Source organism: Priapulus caudatus, unplaced genomic scaffold (assembly GCF_000485595.1).
Source record: "Priapulus caudatus unplaced genomic scaffold, Priapulus_caudatus-5.0.1 Scaffold187, whole genome shotgun sequence".
NCBI classification, from domain to species: domain Eukaryota; kingdom Metazoa; phylum Priapulida; class Priapulimorpha; order Priapulimorphida; family Priapulidae; genus Priapulus; species Priapulus caudatus.
The window spans coordinates 371,820-388,645 of NW_014577248.1; the positions used below are offsets into that span (position 1 = coordinate 371,820).

The 16,826-nt window shown below is 42.5% G+C and overlaps 1 protein-coding gene across 1 annotated transcript in view; it reads left to right on the plus strand.

Moving 5' to 3' along the window:
• LOC106806952 (bromodomain-containing protein 7-like) overlaps window positions 1-16,826 on the plus strand; it is a 42,876-nt gene that overhangs the window by 10,253 nt on the left and 15,797 nt on the right. The window contains exons 3-8 of the mRNA XM_014809139.1: window positions 12,138-12,281; window positions 12,525-12,751; window positions 14,558-14,783; window positions 15,235-15,345; window positions 16,323-16,486; window positions 16,793-16,808. Coding sequence (XP_014664625.1) covers window positions 12,138-12,281; window positions 12,525-12,751; window positions 14,558-14,783; window positions 15,235-15,345; window positions 16,323-16,486; window positions 16,793-16,808 — 888 coding nt within the window. The remainder of the gene's footprint in view (window positions 1-12,137; window positions 12,282-12,524; window positions 12,752-14,557; window positions 14,784-15,234; window positions 15,346-16,322; window positions 16,487-16,792; window positions 16,809-16,826) is intronic.

Genomic DNA, 16,826 nt, shown 5'->3' on the forward strand with positions numbered 1-16,826 from the left:
TGGCTTTAATTTGAAAGGACATGTTAAAATGTACTTTTCCGCTGACAAGCGAAGAGTAAGTGTCAGATACCTTTTGACGCCTTAGGAGGCAGGTTAAACATTGATTTGTTGACTGTTAACAAGGACTGAAACTACTTTTTTGCTATTATTATGAGCCATCGCTGTGTGATGTGCAGGCTACAGTTGCCACAGTTTAATTTGAAAGGCAAGTGTTTGGTGTGACAAGGTTTACGCTCCTGTAAAACTCATAATAATTTTCTAAAGCAGTCTGTCTAGTAGACCCTGATGCTGAATCGTGAATGCTCGCGTTGCGTAGGCGAAAAACGGGCAGGTCCGGCTGGCACTCTTCTAAGGATTTTTTAGGCCTGTAGGATTTCCAGCAACTTCCCGCCGGGCTAGTTAGGCGTATCCAGGGAAACAATTTGCAGCCAAAAATTTGCCATATGCAAAATTGCTATACACAAATAAATTTTGCATAGACATATTGGCATAAAATTTGTATAGCATTATATTTCAGGACAATCACAGAGTGGCAAACTTTTACACGAGCCAGCGCAGCATGCTTGGGCGTGGTTATCGTGTCGGCCTGTGGACAGGCCACCAGCTAGCTATAAGCCTAGGGACACACTAGGATTCTGCTACGGCTGCCCGGCAGCCGTTTAAAACAGCCGTGCGAGCTTGGCAATCGCCCGCTCGCCAATGCTCGAGTGAAATAATATCGGGCCGCGAGCGAGCTGAAAGCTTAAAGCTGACTCGCCCGCGGTTGGCCGGAGTAAATAATTGTCTAAAACTATGACTCAATGATTATTGGTTCCTTCGTTATTATATCCAAACATTGATGAAATACAGTTCTAAGCGATTGGTGAAGGGCGCGCTAATCACACGACATCATCCACTTTATATTATCAAAGAGTCGCGGAGAAAGCTGCCGCTGCAGAGGCGTGCAGCGCCAGACCAGCGTGGCTTTCCTATACGTGGGCCTGGGGCGCATATTGATGGTGATTACAGGGGGCGGGGGGGTGCGGCAGCGATTTGTTTTAAAAGTTCACGTGTGGCCGTGGTGTTAACAAGTCATAATAAATCGGGCGTAACGTGGCATTGGTCATTGACGGGGGGCAAAGCAGCCCGAGGATAAAGTCAAAAAAATTGGTAAAAATGTATGTTTCCGTTTACATCTGCGCATGGGCTGCATCGCTACAACTGGAGATTCATAAAAAATATTGCGTAGCCAAATGGCTGAAAATACATCCGCGAATATGCGCGATGGATACCGGAAATTATTCCCTGTATCTCAGAGGGCGATTGCAATTTTGATTATTGATTACACTTGCACGTGCCATCTCAGCGGCAACTATAGGCCTAGTTTTAAATGATCTTTTAATTCTCATGTAACTTTGTATAAACGAATAATAATACAACTAATTCAATATAATATTTATTTACTTTCATCTTGACATGTTAACTTATTATCATGTAGCTATGGCGTGCGTATCCATTTACGATCCCAGCTCAGCGAACATAATGCTATTACCATAGAAAATATTAAAAACACATATATTATTATTTCTATGGCTGTTTACAACTCAGGGGCATAGGAAGAGCATATGAGGGGCGCAGTAAAGGCATCATCGGGGCCGTTTAAAATTTTTTTTATATAATTAAGAGAGAGAGAGGAAAGTCTAGATAAGAGAGATGAGAGAGGAGTAGTAATGAGACGGTGGACAGGAAAACGGTGATTACGGGTTGTGTATGCCGAGCGGTAAACGGGATACAATTTAGCGTCGTGCGAGATGGTGTGACGCAAGGGGATGGGGAGGTGGCAGGCAGCGGGGAGGGAGTCGATAGGCAGGGGAGGGAGATGGGAGGTAAGGGGGGGAAGGTGAGAGGCAAGGCGGACGTGAAGTGGGAGGAGGTGGCTGGGTCCGCGGAAGGTGCAGAGGCCAGATGCGGAGGGAAGTTAGACCGGACGCAGTGCGGGAGGGGAATGTTGGGGCCGCAGTGGGGAGGGGGCTGGGAGATGAGGCACCACGTTCCCCTCTAATTTGTATCCCCGAACGAGTTCGTGGGCGCATACTATGGATTTGCTCGTCGCGCGCGCCGCTTGCGCCGCAGCGCGCCGCGCCGCCGCGCCGCCGGCCGCCGCCGCCCAATGATTTCCTTGCTGAGCGCTCTACCGGCCTGAGTTCTTTCTTCGGATCTCTTCAAATTTTGAATGAAGATGCGCTTATCGTAAGCGAAGACACTATCGTTTTTGGTTGTGCAGGGCCGGAGTCATCGTTGCCATACGGGTAACAAATTTTTTGTCGAATATTCTAGACTGTAACTCTGCCATTTTTATCCGATTGTCATGAAATTATGTTTGTGATTAAATTAAAATTTAAAATTCTAAAAAAGAAAGAAAAAATATATTGCAAAAAAAAATATAAAAATAAAAATATTTGTCATTAAATTTGTATTTACAAATTTATATATAAATTTGATGATTGTCATCAAATAATATATATATATAATATATATATATATATATTAGGACATGATTTATATCGGCCCTGCTGCATGCCAATTCGCATGAAAATTTCGGGGTAAAACAGCAAAGTTAGCTGTAGGTTCTAAATATTTCCAGCAAAAACGTTGTCCATGGTCCAATCAATTAGACTCCTCCCACAGCAAAAACTTGGCGTCTTTGCTTATAGCATAACGCACCTTCATGCCAATTTCCCAGAACGACCTGCGTATGCCAAGGCCGATACGCATCGAGATAAACAATATTTGCGGAGTTTACTCGCCATCCTGCGGCTCTTGCGCGCAGAGATGCCCGTAAATAATGCGCAGAACATAGCGCTGAACTGTCAATGCGGTGTATGGAGATAGATTTGGATATATATAATATATACCACTATTACCCATCGGCCAGAATGGGTTTGACGCTGCGGCCGCCGTTTGAGCGCGACACTGTAACCCAGAGGAAAGATTTGGTGCATTGTACGGCTGATTCGACGTTACTACAATGTTGTGTAATTATTTCATTATATCAATGATTATTATATTATTATAATTTAAGGTCTTTACGATTAAAGCGTCTTTCCTTATGAACCCCTAATCTATCAACTTGCAAGATTGCTTCAAATCACGATAGTTACAAAAACGCTATCTCCCCCCCCCCCCCCCCCCCCCCCCTATTTGCTGCGTACTCCTATATTTGTATCCCTCGTATATCTACGAGTATTTAGTAGTATTGTTATGACATGGAACTGTGTTGCATGTGTTTATTGAGAAAGGTGGAATGTTACAGCAAACACCAGAACATGATTTTGGCATTACTGTTAACGGGCCCGCGCGTAATTCACTTATCTCATTCGACAACCGCCATAGGAATTTACCCATTTTACCTCTTACCGGAGCGGTTTCGAACGTGGCGAAGACGATAGCTATGTCACTAGCTATATATTTCCTCACAACGTAATAAAACAACATTTCAACGCACACTTTTTTCACGCTTGCTTCGCAGGTTCGCATTGCGGAATTTCGATCGTACCTGTGCATCTCTACGGTCGCTTGACGGACAAATTAATTAACGACAAAACTATCCGGTAACGAAGAGGCAGGGGTTAGGGGGCGGGGTTACTGGTCACAGTGGCAAAATATTCCTATCTAGGGTACGATTCCATATACTTGCCATCTGTAGGCAGACAGGTTGTCTAACAACCTTTGTTTTGCTGGACTTATTTAACTTTACTTGCTTCTAACGTCCTTACAGAGGATATTCCATTCATACTTTAGATCACGGGGGATAATGTATGTTGGCGACACTGCCCGTTCTAGTTTAAATTGGAGATCCATGCCTCATATTGTTGAAGCTTTTATGTCAACGGTCAATGTCATTTTATTAACTTGTAATTGTGAAATTGTTATTAGTCATAGAGATTAGGTGGGTGCTGAAAGTGTAGCTTATATATATTTGGTTCGAATTGGCATACGAAGTCAAACAAGAATAAAGGAAGACTTATGTATAAGACGTCTTGCTATGCACAAATGACTTATTCGCAGAAAACAGACACCAGATGAGCCCTGTTGCACTTGCGGCACTTTTTCTCGTTTTGTTTCCGTAATGAAATTGGTGTGGCCAAATATATGATGAACTTGTAATGTAAATTGTCAAAATTTACTATTAGTAATGAGGCGTATTTAGACTTGGAAGCTTCTAATTTATAGATATAGATAGTAGACGAATGGACGACACTGTTTAAATGCTGTGCAATTGAGGGACTAGCCATGTATTTAGATTTTGTGTCGTACTTTTAATAGGCGAAAGAAGTGAACATGGGGATAGAAAGGAACATTCGGGGGAGAACTCCATGAAAGTGTGGGACAGGCATAACAGTTGTCGAGCTGTAATACAGCGAGAGAGGAAAGATTGGCAAGAGGAGTATGGAAGTTTTAGAGATGATCATGTGAGCTATCACATCGTCCTTTCATATTTTTTAGACAGCGTTTGTTTGTGACTTTAGAATATCAAATGTTTGTCATGGGTATTTATATATGGGACCTAGTAACAAGGGACATTACTTTGTTTCTTGACCAATATAAACTTGGTTATGTGGTCAAAGCTGTTGTGGGTTGATTTTATCTTTTAACTGCGTAATTTCAGCTGTTGACAAATAAAGAAACAAACTAATCAAAATTGATAGCTGTGTTATATTTCTTTTAGGACATGCTGCCATAGCTGGGACATGACCTAGCTCATTTTTTTTTTTTCTTTTTTTTATTTTTATTTCATCAGGTGAATAGATGACGGCGCAAGCGGAGGAGAAGATGAGCAGCGAATGTACGAGTAGGAAGATGAGGCAGTGAGCCCAGAGGAGGGAGACCGAGGAAACAATGAAAACGAGGTGAACTCCTGCCAAAGGCAAGCAGTGGACCAGGACAAACTACGGCAAAACAGAAAACAGGGTAAAGCCAGGTAGTTACAGCCTTCTAGCCGAATGGCACTGAGGGTGGTTACAGCCAGAGTTTTTTTTGCGCCCTCAGTGGTTCTTTTACGTCCCCATTGGCCTTAGTATTACTGGAGACGGGACCGCCATTTTACGTGGTCATCCGAGCCACGGGAGATTCACAGTCTCCAATGTTGAGAGCCAGGTTTTTACACCTTGAGAAAATTCACTGCCCCAGCTGGGGTTTGAACTCACAGCCTTCAGTGGACAGTGTACGAGGCCTAACTACTGGCTACTAGTATAGCTCTAGTACTATAGCCCGCGTACAGTTGTCGCTGGCAGCTGCAGTTAATGTAAGCGGGCTATAGTACTAGAGCTATTACTAGTACTACTACCACTAGTCAGTGTTTGCCACTGAGCAGAAAAAGCTGTAGGCCTGCAGGGCCTATAGCTCCTAAAAGCTGTAGGCCCGCCAGCAAAGCTGTAGGCCTGCCAATTTTGGAGCAAATTACAGTAATAAAACAGCATATATCATATTCTTCCTTGTGTTTATTAGTCATTATCAATGTCCATAATCATAATCCCCAGGGTTCTCCAAGCTTTTTCATTATAGCATGTGGGTGCTGCTCAGTGCTAGGGGGGTCTGGGGAATGCCCCCAATTTTTGAATTGTAGAAGTTCTGAGATGCAATCTGGGACACTCTGTGTGTAAATTTGAAGCACTGCATGTGGGGTGAAAATGTTTGTTTTGCATGGGCAAAGCCATCGGAAAATTCAAAATAATAATGCAATAAAAATACCAAAATGTAGGGGTGAACTTGCTGGTTTGCTGGTTGCAAATCAAGTTCACCTCTCATAAATCAGAAAACCAGACATATACCAGTGTTGGAAATAGCAGCTGGTCCCATAGTCCCTGACTGGTAACTTTTCAGCAGGGCTGGCTATTTTTGGAGCAGGACTGAGTAATTTTCAAGAAAATTACTGTAGCTTATATTGCGGATTTAAACATTGCGTCGCGCAAGCAATAGTGAGCGGGCACCATTGTTTCATAGTACCTGCGACGTTATCCAATAGAATTTCAACGATTTATCATGTGATGCACTAATACTACCTAGCAAACGCCAACGTGAAGACTATACGTCAGTATGTTCCATGTGTGACTGTGAGGGTTTGAAATGTGATTATGCACACATCTGTGCATACTCACACGCTACAGTCTATTTATCAACAGAATGGTGCACAGATTTGCCTGTATCACGACACGATGCAATAATGCATTATTCTGCAGTTGTGCACCGAACGACTCTGACAGTGTCAGTGACGCTCATAGGGTCTATGTCCCCCAGGGTACTGCCGGAGCGTACCCTAGGTATGGTGTAACATCTGTGCAACATGTGACAAACCACGTCTAACAATGGTCCGGATAACCGGAACGTACCCTTGTAACTATGCTGATATGGTTAGGTTAGGGAATAGGCGTAGGGCGACTCCCTAGACTCGTTAGTGCAGTAGTGAGGTACGGTCCGGCATATTAGATAGTACCAGGGTACTTCCGGCAGTACCCTGGGACATAGACCCTCTCAGAGTCAGTGACAGTCTGATTAGTCAAACACACGCACTTACACAATGACAAAGTCACTTACACAGCACGTCATAAGTTGTCATGCACTTAACCCTGGCCAAAAGGATATTAAGAGCTGTCCACATTTGCGAAAATGCAATTATGCATTGTGGTCAGCGCTTATATATCCATGAACCCTTTAACCTGACTCGTTTTAACAATAACATGATGTAAAACGAACAAAAATTGCATTTACTACCACGTTTGTCGTGTGTACTCTTCTATCCTATGTAATCTACTGCCGTTAATAGGTGCAGAGAGAACGAGAAACCTCTGAGCCGTATTGAAGCTCGGTGAGGAAACACTGCCCGTCAGCATCGCCCAACGCCTACATATCGTCGCCGCGCCCGAGAGCGAGTTTCACTGGTCGAGAATGAGGCAGCGCAGGAAGCAGACGCACCAAAGAAAATGAAGAAAAAGCGAGCAAGACAACACAAGCACCATCATCACACGACCGCCACCACCGAGCATCATTTCTGACGACCGGAGAAAGGGTGCAGTTTCTCTCATCTTCTGATGATTTCTTTTTAAATTTTTATAGAAGACTGGTCAGATTTTTTTTATACATTTAAATTTTTTTTGTTGTTTTATTATTATATTATTAGCATCATCTGACGAAGTCACATGCAGCTTGTAGAATCGCAGAAGCGTCCGTCCGTGCGTCAGTTCGTCAACAGTTGGCAGCAAATCTTTAACCGCTCGTCGTACGGTTACGATATCAGGACGACGGGGGGGGGCGTGAAAAGGAACTCGGGATAACCAATTTTTGGGTCAATGGTCAAGGTCAAGATGTGTCACGGAGGGGAATATGACTACTTCACAAATTTTCTATGGTAAAATTGTAAAATTGTGTTGTCGTATTTTTTACATTAAAAGTAAGAACTAACGGACTAAACGTATCGTCAAATTCTCACCTGTTAAGATTGTTTCTCAACTATTTAAAATCAACAAAAAACCTGGACGATTTGATAATTATGTTCCTGACGTTATATGCTTTCTATGGGCTATGTATGAGTCACGAGTGTATGTTCACATCGAACAATATAGTAAATAGGAAATATAATGCGACAATTTAACCAAAAAAGTGAACAGAATTACTTACATTTTGTGAAAAAGTGAATATTTTTTTTAACTTTTACTATTTACGAGTGACGTAATCACTTAACTTAAGATAAGGAAAATACGGATTGCGACACAAATCTGAACGGCTCGACCCTATGCTCTTAATATTTGGTTATAGCATCATGGTAGGAAAAGCCGATCACTGGTGCCGAAATTGGAGGTCACAGGTCAAAGGTCAATGTGACACAGGGCAGATTTAGAGCACAATTTTCTGAAGTAGCATGGCTACGGGAGCGATTGAAAAACTTTTGTTTCAAGCGGTGACCTACCAATTCTTTATGGCTTTATTGAAAGACCTATACAAATGTACTTTCCGCTGACAAGCCGAAGAAAGGTCAGATTACCTGTTTGACGCCTTAAGAGAAGGTTAAACATTGATGGTTGAACTGTTAACAAGGACTGAAACTAAACTTTTGCTATTATTAGAGCCCATAGCCTGTGTGAAGTTGAGGCACAGTTGCACAGTTTAATGTGCAAAGGCAAGTTGTTTGTTGAACAAGGTTTAACGCTCCTGTAAATCAATAAATATTTTCTAAAAGCAGTACTGTCTATAAGCACCACTGAATGCTGAATCAAAGTGAATGCTCGCGGTGGGTAGGCCAAAACACGGCAGGCCAATGCTGGCACTCATCTAAGATTTTACCTGTAGGATTTCCAGCAACATCCCGCCGGGAGCGTAGTTAGGGTATCCAGGGAAACAATTTCCAGCCAAAAATTTGCCATAGCAAAATTGCTATAGACAAAATAAATTTGCAATAGCAACGGCATAAATTGTATACGCATTTATTTCAGACAAGCACAAGGTGCAAATTTACACGAAGCCCAGACGGTGCATGCTTGGCGTGGTATCGTGTCGGCCTGTGACAGGCCACCACTATCTATGCTCATGACATCCACTAGCGATTCTGTGTACGCGCTGCCACGGCAGCCGTTAAACAGCATGGCGAGCTGGCAATCCACGCTCGCCAATTGTCGAGTGAAAATAATGATGCGGCCGGCGAGTGAAAGCTAAAGCTGACTGCGGCCGTTTGGCGGAGTAAAATAATTGTCTAAAACTGATCAATGTTTGGTTCCTTACGTTATACATCCAAACATTGATGAAATAACAGTTCTAGCGACTTGTGAAGGGCGGCTATCACACGAACATCCATCACTTTATATTATCAAAGGTCGCCAAGAAAGCTGCCCGTGAGAGGCGTGCAGCGCCAGCCAGCTGGCTGTCCTAATACGTGGCCTGGGGCGGCATATTGATTGATTACAGGGGGGGGGGGTGCAGGAATGTTTAAAAGTCACGTGTGGCGCTGGTGTTAACAGAGTCAATAAAATCGGCGCTAACGTGGCATTGGTGCATTGACGGGTGGCAAAGCAGCCCGAGTAATAAAGTACAAGAAATTGTAAAAATGTATGTTCCGTTACATACTCGCATGGCTGCATCGCACAACCTGGATTCATGAAAAAAATGATGCTTACCAAATGGCTGAATACATCGACGAATTGGGCGAATTGCGCATACGCGGGAAAAATATTCCCTGTATCTCAATGAAGGGCGATTGCCATCTTGATTATTGATTACACTGCACGTGCCAACTCGCGCAAACTAATAGGCCGAGTTTTTTAAAATGATCTTTTATCTCATGTAACTTTGTTAAACCGAATAAAGTAATAAACTAATAACATATAATAATAATTATTTACCTTTCAATCTTGACATATTAACACTATATCATTAGTCTATGGCGTGCGTATTGTCATTTATCCAAGTTAGCAACATAACTATTACCGGGATAGAAAATAGAGACCAGTACAAATATATATTCTATGCTGTTACACTACAAGGGCATAGGAACGAAAGGCATTATGAGGGGCAGTAAAAGCATAATCGCTGGTTTAAAATTTTGTTATATAATTAAAAGAGAGAGAAATCTAAGATAAATAAGAGAAGAGAGAAGTATAAATTGAGACGGACAGGAAAACGGTATACGGGTGGTGCGAGCGGTAAACGATGGTACAATTAGTCGATGCGAGATGGTGTTCAAGGGGAATGGAGTGGAGCAGGGGAAAGGAAGTCGAAGGCAGGGGAGGAAGGGAGGAAGGGGGAAGTGAGCCAGCAAGGGAGTAAGTGAGGCAGGAGGAGTGAAGAGCAGAGGAGGAATGACCCAGGGGAGGAGTGGGGCGCAGGGGAGGGAGGTGGGAGAGAAGGACCACCCGCCGTCCCCTCTAATTGTACCCCCGAACAAAGTTCGTGGATAGCATGGCATTGCACGTCGCGCCGCGCGCCGTGCCGCCGCCAGCCGCCGGCCACGGCGCGCCGAGGCCGGCCATTGCCTCGAGCCGCGTCGCCAAGCATGAATTTCCCTTGTGAGACGCTCTACCGGCTGCAGTCTTCTCGGATCATCTTCAAATTTGAATGAAGATCGTTATCGTAAAGCGAAACACGCGATCCGTTTTTGGTGTGGCGAGTCACGTGGGCCATGGTCAACATTTGTCGAACATATTCAGAACCTGTACTCTAGCACTTTTATCCGATTGTCATTAAATTAAAATGTTGTAATATAAATTAAATTTAAAAATTCTAAAAAAAGAAAAGAAAAAAATATATTGCAAAAAAATATAAAAAATAAAACCCATATTTGTATAAAAATTGTATTAAATTTATTATATAAATTTATGATTGTCATCAAAAAATATATATATATATACCTATATATATATATAATATAGCATTTATATGCGCCCTGTTTCCCAAAAATCGATGAAATCGGGGTAAAACAGCACAAGTTAGCTGTAGTTCTACAATCATTCTCCACAAAAACGCTTGTTACCATGCAAACAATGACTCTCGCCAGCAATCCAAAAACCAATTGGCGTGCTTTGCTTTAAGCATAACCACCTTCATGGCCAAATCCCAGAAGGTCGCCTGCGTATGCAAAGTGCAGAATAACCATCGAGAATAAGAAGCAAATGCGGAGATTTACTCGCACATGCCGGCTCATTGCGGAAGCGTACTAAATGGCGTCAGAACATAAGCGCTGAACTGTCATGGTTATTGAGGCATATATTGTATAATAATATATATACCATATAGCCGCATTGACGCCAGAGGGTTTGACCCCTGCCGCCGCCGTGCCCCCGCGAACACTTAAACCCCATGACGAAAGGGACATGTCAATTACGCATGATCCAGACGTTTACTACAAGTGTGTAATATATTCATTAATCATTGATTTATATATATACTTATATTATTAAGGTCTTACCGATTAAATAAAAGGTCTGTCATGATGAAACCCCTTAATCCTATCATCATACGGGCAAGATTGTTCAATATCACGATAGTTACAACAAACTCATTTCCTCTCATTGTTGCTGCGTACTCTTATGTGTATCGCTCGATAGTTGCTACAGTATTTAGTAGTAATGGTTTAATGACATGGGAACTGTGTATGTGTTTATTGAGAAATGGTGAGTGTAAGCAAACACCAGAAAAATGATTATGGCCATTACTAGTTAACGGCCCGCGTAAATCACGTATCTCCTCGAAAATGCCGCCATAAGGAATTACCCATTAACCCTTACGCGGGTAGTTCGAGGCGTGGCGAAAGACGATAATGCTTATGTCACTAGCCTATATTTCCGTCACATCACGTTAATAAAAACAACATTTCATAACGACAAGCAAATTTTTCACCGCTTGCTTCGCAGTGCCCATTGCGGAAATTTCGAAGTCGTACCTGCTCCTATTCTCTAGCCTTACGGACAATTATTAACGACAAAAACTCATACGGTAACGAAAGGGGTAGGTGGGGGTACTCGTTCACAAGTGAAATATCCTGTCTAGGGTAACCAGATCCATATAGTCTTGCACATCTAGGCAGACAGTTGTCTAACAAACCTTGTCTGCTGACTATTTAACTTACCTGCCTTCTACGTCCCTTAACAGAGATCATTCCATTCATACTAGATCACGGGGATAACATTAGTTGGCGACAACATGCCCGTTCATAGCTTAAGACTTGGAAGAGTCCATGCTCATCATGTGAAAGCTTTTATGTCCAACCAGTCAATGTCATTTATTAACTGTATTGAATGTTAATCACCTCCATAGAGATAGTGGGTTGAAAGTGTAGCATGATATCATTGTTCGATATTGCCTACGAAATCAACAAGAAAAAGAAAGACTATTATAAGACGTCTTGCTATGCACAAATGAATTATTCGCAGAACACCAGACACCAGATGAGCCCTGTCGCACTGCGGCACTTGTTTTGTTTCCGTATGAAATTGGTGGCAGAATATATGATGAACTTGTAATGATAAAATGTCAAAATTTACCCATTAAATGAGGAGTATTAGAACTTTGAGCTCTAATTTATAGGATATAGATACGTAGCCAATTGGACGCTGTTTAAAGGTTGCAAATTGGGGCTACCATGTATTTAGAATTTTGTGTCTGTACTTTAATAGGCGAAAAGAAGGGAACATGGGGATAGAAAGGAACATTCGGGGGAGAAACTCCATGAACGTGTGGAACAGGCTGAACCAGTGTCGGAGCCTGTAACTACAGCGGAAGAGGAAGATGGAGAGGATATGGAAGTAGAGCATGATCAGGTGAGCTATCACATCGTCATTTCATATTTTTCAGACGGTTTGTTTGTGAATTTAGAATATCAAATGTTTGTCATGGTATTTATATATGGGACCTAGTAACAAGGGGACATTACTTTGTCTTGCAAATAAACTTGGCTTATGTGGTCAAAGACTGTTAGGTTGATTTTAATTTTTAACCTGCAAATTTCAAGCTTGATGACAAATAAAGTAATCAAATTGATAGCCTGTGTTATATTTCTTTAGGACCATGTGCCGCTAGCTGACATGCCTGATCGGGTGAATAAGGATGACGGCGAAGCGGAGGGAGAAGATGAAGAGGATGTAGAGGAGGAAGATGAGGCAGTGAGGGCAGAGGAGGGAGAGGAGGAAACACATGAAAACGAGGGTGAACCTCCTGCCAAAAGGCAAGCAGTGGACCAGGAAGAAACTACGGCAACAGAAACGCCATCACAGTCGAAACAGGAAACAAGGTAACATGTAAATAACGAAAACGTAACTTTCTGTAGAATTTTCTTTTTTCCATTGCTCTCCGTTCACTTAATTATCCGTCTTTATTAATCCCATTGCCAGACCAGCTAGACCTAAGCGACTGTGTACACTGCTTACTATTACTATCTTACCCTCGCTACAGACCAGCTAGACCTAAGCGACTGTGTACACTGCTTACTATTACTACCTTACCCTCGCTACAGACCCGCTAGACCTAAGGACTGTGTACAACCTGCCGCTTACTATTACTACTTACCCCTCGCTACAGACCCCGCTAGACCTAAGTGACTGTGTAACACTGCTACTAATTACTACCTTTTAACGCCTCCGCTACAGATCCCAGCTAGAACTAAGCGGACTTGNGGGGAGTGAAGTGGGAGGCAGGGGGAGGGAGGTGAGAGGCAGGAGGGAGGGAAGTGGGACGCAGTGGGGAGGGAAGTGGGGCGCAGTGGGGAGGGAGGTGGGAGAGAAGGACCCCCTCGTCCCCTCTAATTAAACTTGGAGATCCATGCTCATATGTTGAAAGCTTTTATGTCAACGTCAATGTCATTTATTAACTTGTATTTGAATTGTTATTAGCCCATAGAGATTAGGTGGGTGTGAAAGTGTAGCTGATATATTTGTTCGAATTGGCTACGAAAGTCAAACAAGAATAAAGAAGACTTATGTATAAGACGTCTTGCTATGCACAAATGAATTTATCAGCAGAACACCAGACACCAGATGAGCCCTGTCGCACTGCGGCACTTGTTTTGTTTCCGTATGAAATTGGTGGCAGAATATATGATGAACTTGTAATGATAAAATGTCAAAATTTACCCATTAAATGAGGATTATTAGAACTTTGAGCTCTAATTTATAGGATATAGATACGTAGCCAATTGGACGCTGTTTAAAGGTTGCAAATTGGGGCTACCATGTATTTAGAATTTTGTGTCTGTACTTTAATAGGCGAAAAGAAGGGAACATGGGGATAGAAAGGAACATTCGGGGGAGAAACTCCATGAACGTGTGGAACAGGCTGAACCAGTGTCGGAGCCTGTAACTACAGCGGAAGAGGAAGATGGAGAGGAAATGGAAGTAGAGCATAATCAGGTGAGCTATCACATCGTCATTTCATATTTTTCAGACGGTTTGTTTGTGAATTTAGAATATCAAATGTTTGTCATGGTATTTATAAATGGGACCTAGTAACAAGGTGACATTACTTTGTCTTGCAAATAAACTTGGCTTATGTAGTCAAAGACTGTTAGGTTGATTTTAATTTTTAACCTGCAAATTTCAAGCTTGATGACAAATAAAGTAATCAAATTGATAGCCTGTGTTATATTTCTTTAGGACCATGTGCCGCTAGCTGACATGCCTGATCGGGTGAATAACGATGACGGCGAAGCGGAGGGAGAAGATGAAGAGGATGTAGAGGAGGAAGATGAGGCCGTGAGGGCAGAGGAGGAACAGGAGGAAACACATGAAAACGAGGGTGAACCTCCTGCCAAAAGGCAAGCAGTGGACCAGGAAGAAACTACGGCAACAGAAACGCCATCACAGTCGAAACAGGAAACAAGGTAACATGTAAATAATGAAAACGTAACTTTCTGTAGAATTTTTGTTTTTCCATTGCTCTCCGTTCACTTAATTATCCGTCTTTATTAATCCCATTGCCAGACCAGCTAGACCTAAGCGACTGTGTACACTGCTTACTATTACTACCTTACCCTCGCTACAGACCAGCTAGAACTAAGCGACTGTGTACACTGCTTACTATTACTACCTTACCCTTGCTACAGACCCGCTAGACCTAAGCGGCCGGGCGTGGACGCGGCGGCGCTACGCACGCTTCTCGACACGCTGTGGGGAACGCTCGAGCGCAAGGACGTGAACAGGTTCTTTGCGTGGCCCGTCACGGACGTGATCGCCCCCGGTTACTCGATCATCATCCGAAGCCCGATGGACTTCCGTACGATGAAGAAGAAGATAGAAAGCGGCGATTACGTTTCCGTCGCCGAGTTCAAGGTCAGAGGTCGCACGGCAACGTCATCGGACGGTGTCGAGCTGCGCGAGAGTGGTTGTGCGTGCATATGTATGTGCATATCTGCATATGTGCGTGCGTGTATATGTATATGCATATGTGCATATGTGTGTGCATGTATATGTACGTGCGTGTGTGCGCACAACACTGCACACATCGTAACGTTGACTTGCATTATTCTTACAAACTTACTGTGGAAACTGAGCTCAGCTAATTTGTTTCTGACTTCAATATCAGCTACTACATGTACTATCAGTGTTAAGTGTTATCTGGATTAAATTTGAGACTATGTTTGTGACACCGAGGCATTCACAAACAATTCTAAGCAACTCTAGAATGAAAGGCCTTGTGAACGTTATTGATGGAAAAGATGGGAATTTGGTAAATAAACCAGCTTATAGCAATCTCATTCTAATACAAGTATTTCACCCTCAGACGGACTTCAAGCTAATGTGTGATAACGCGATGACGTACAACAACTCGGAAACCATCTATTATAAAGCTGCAAAGACCTTACTGCATGTTGGCATAAAAGCCATGAACAAGGTTTGTCGCAATTAACACAGCTATGCTTTCTAATTATATAGCTCTGCTAATTGTATAACCCCTATTTTCCAAGAGGTTTAGCATGGTTATATGATTAGGGTTAAAGTTATATTCGAGGGTAGTGTTAAAATTAGCATCATTGTTATCATTACCGTTAGCTTATGTAAATAGTTTGGACTACCAGCTCAGTGTCATTACTAATTGTGTTTACTACGTGGTAAGAATAACGACCTTGTATAGATCTCAAGTTCACCTCTTCTTTGGTAACTCCAAAGCTTTGGTAACTCCAAAGCTTTGGTAACTCCATTCCGTGCACACTCATAATAATGATAACTAGAGCACTCGGAGAGCACAGACCTCCGCCAAGACAGCTGAATTCTGTGACTGTGAACATTTTTATTAATTAATTAATTAAAGAATTAATTGGATCCGGATGACGACCAAAATGTAATCAATTCTAAGTTACCGGATTTCTGACGTATCCTGAAAATTTTATTAATTAATTCGATCCGGATCACTACCAAAATGTAATCAATTCTAAGTTACCCCATTTGTGACCTATCCTGAAAATGTTATTAATTAATTGAATCCAGATCACCACCAAAATCTCGTCAATTCTAAGAGCCTATTTCTAACCTATCCGGAAAATTTTATGACAATCCGTCCATAACTTTTTCAGTTAGGCTGTACACAAACAAAACCACAAACCAACAAACACACGCCCGTGAAAACATAACCTCCTGCCAGCCCCTTGGCGGAGGTAATAATAATAATAATGATAATAACAATAATAATGATAATAATAGTAATGATAATAACAATAATAATGATAATAATAATAATGATAATAACAATAATAATGATAATAATAGTAATGATAATAACAATAATAAGAGGCTTTGTGTAAAACGCTATATCTGTTTCGGTCGGTTTTCGACGCGATGTTCGCTACAGCCCTGCTCTTGTGTTTTCCGCAGGACCGGCTCTCTCGGCTCTGCAGTTCTCTCGGCATTCTTAACGAGTTGGTAGGCAGGGATTTCAACGGCGAGGCGGCCGTTACGCCGGCAGCTGAGACCAACGGTGGCGCCACCGCCGCGGTTAAACCACCGAAGCCCAAGGTTCTGTTTAAGCCGAGGATGAGGTACGGATGCGCGGCGGACAAAGTCGCATCGCGATTCTAAAATCGTCGATGTTTATCACCGTGGAAGATGGCGCTCATGTGATTGCAAGGATGCGATTGATTGAAGGGTTGCAAAATTGCTACGAAATTGGCTTCATCGGGAGAGATATGTGGGGGGGGACCTGTTTCGGTAAAAGCAGAAGACTGATTACGAATGTTGTTGGGATCGTGCGATTGTGTCATCTATATCATGACCTAGTTTGTCGGCAGCAGTTGGTTGCTTCTGCGAACTGGCGACTCACATAATGAAAGCAAATCTGTATACAGATGGCAGAGATACAGAGTGAAATTGAGAAGTGAG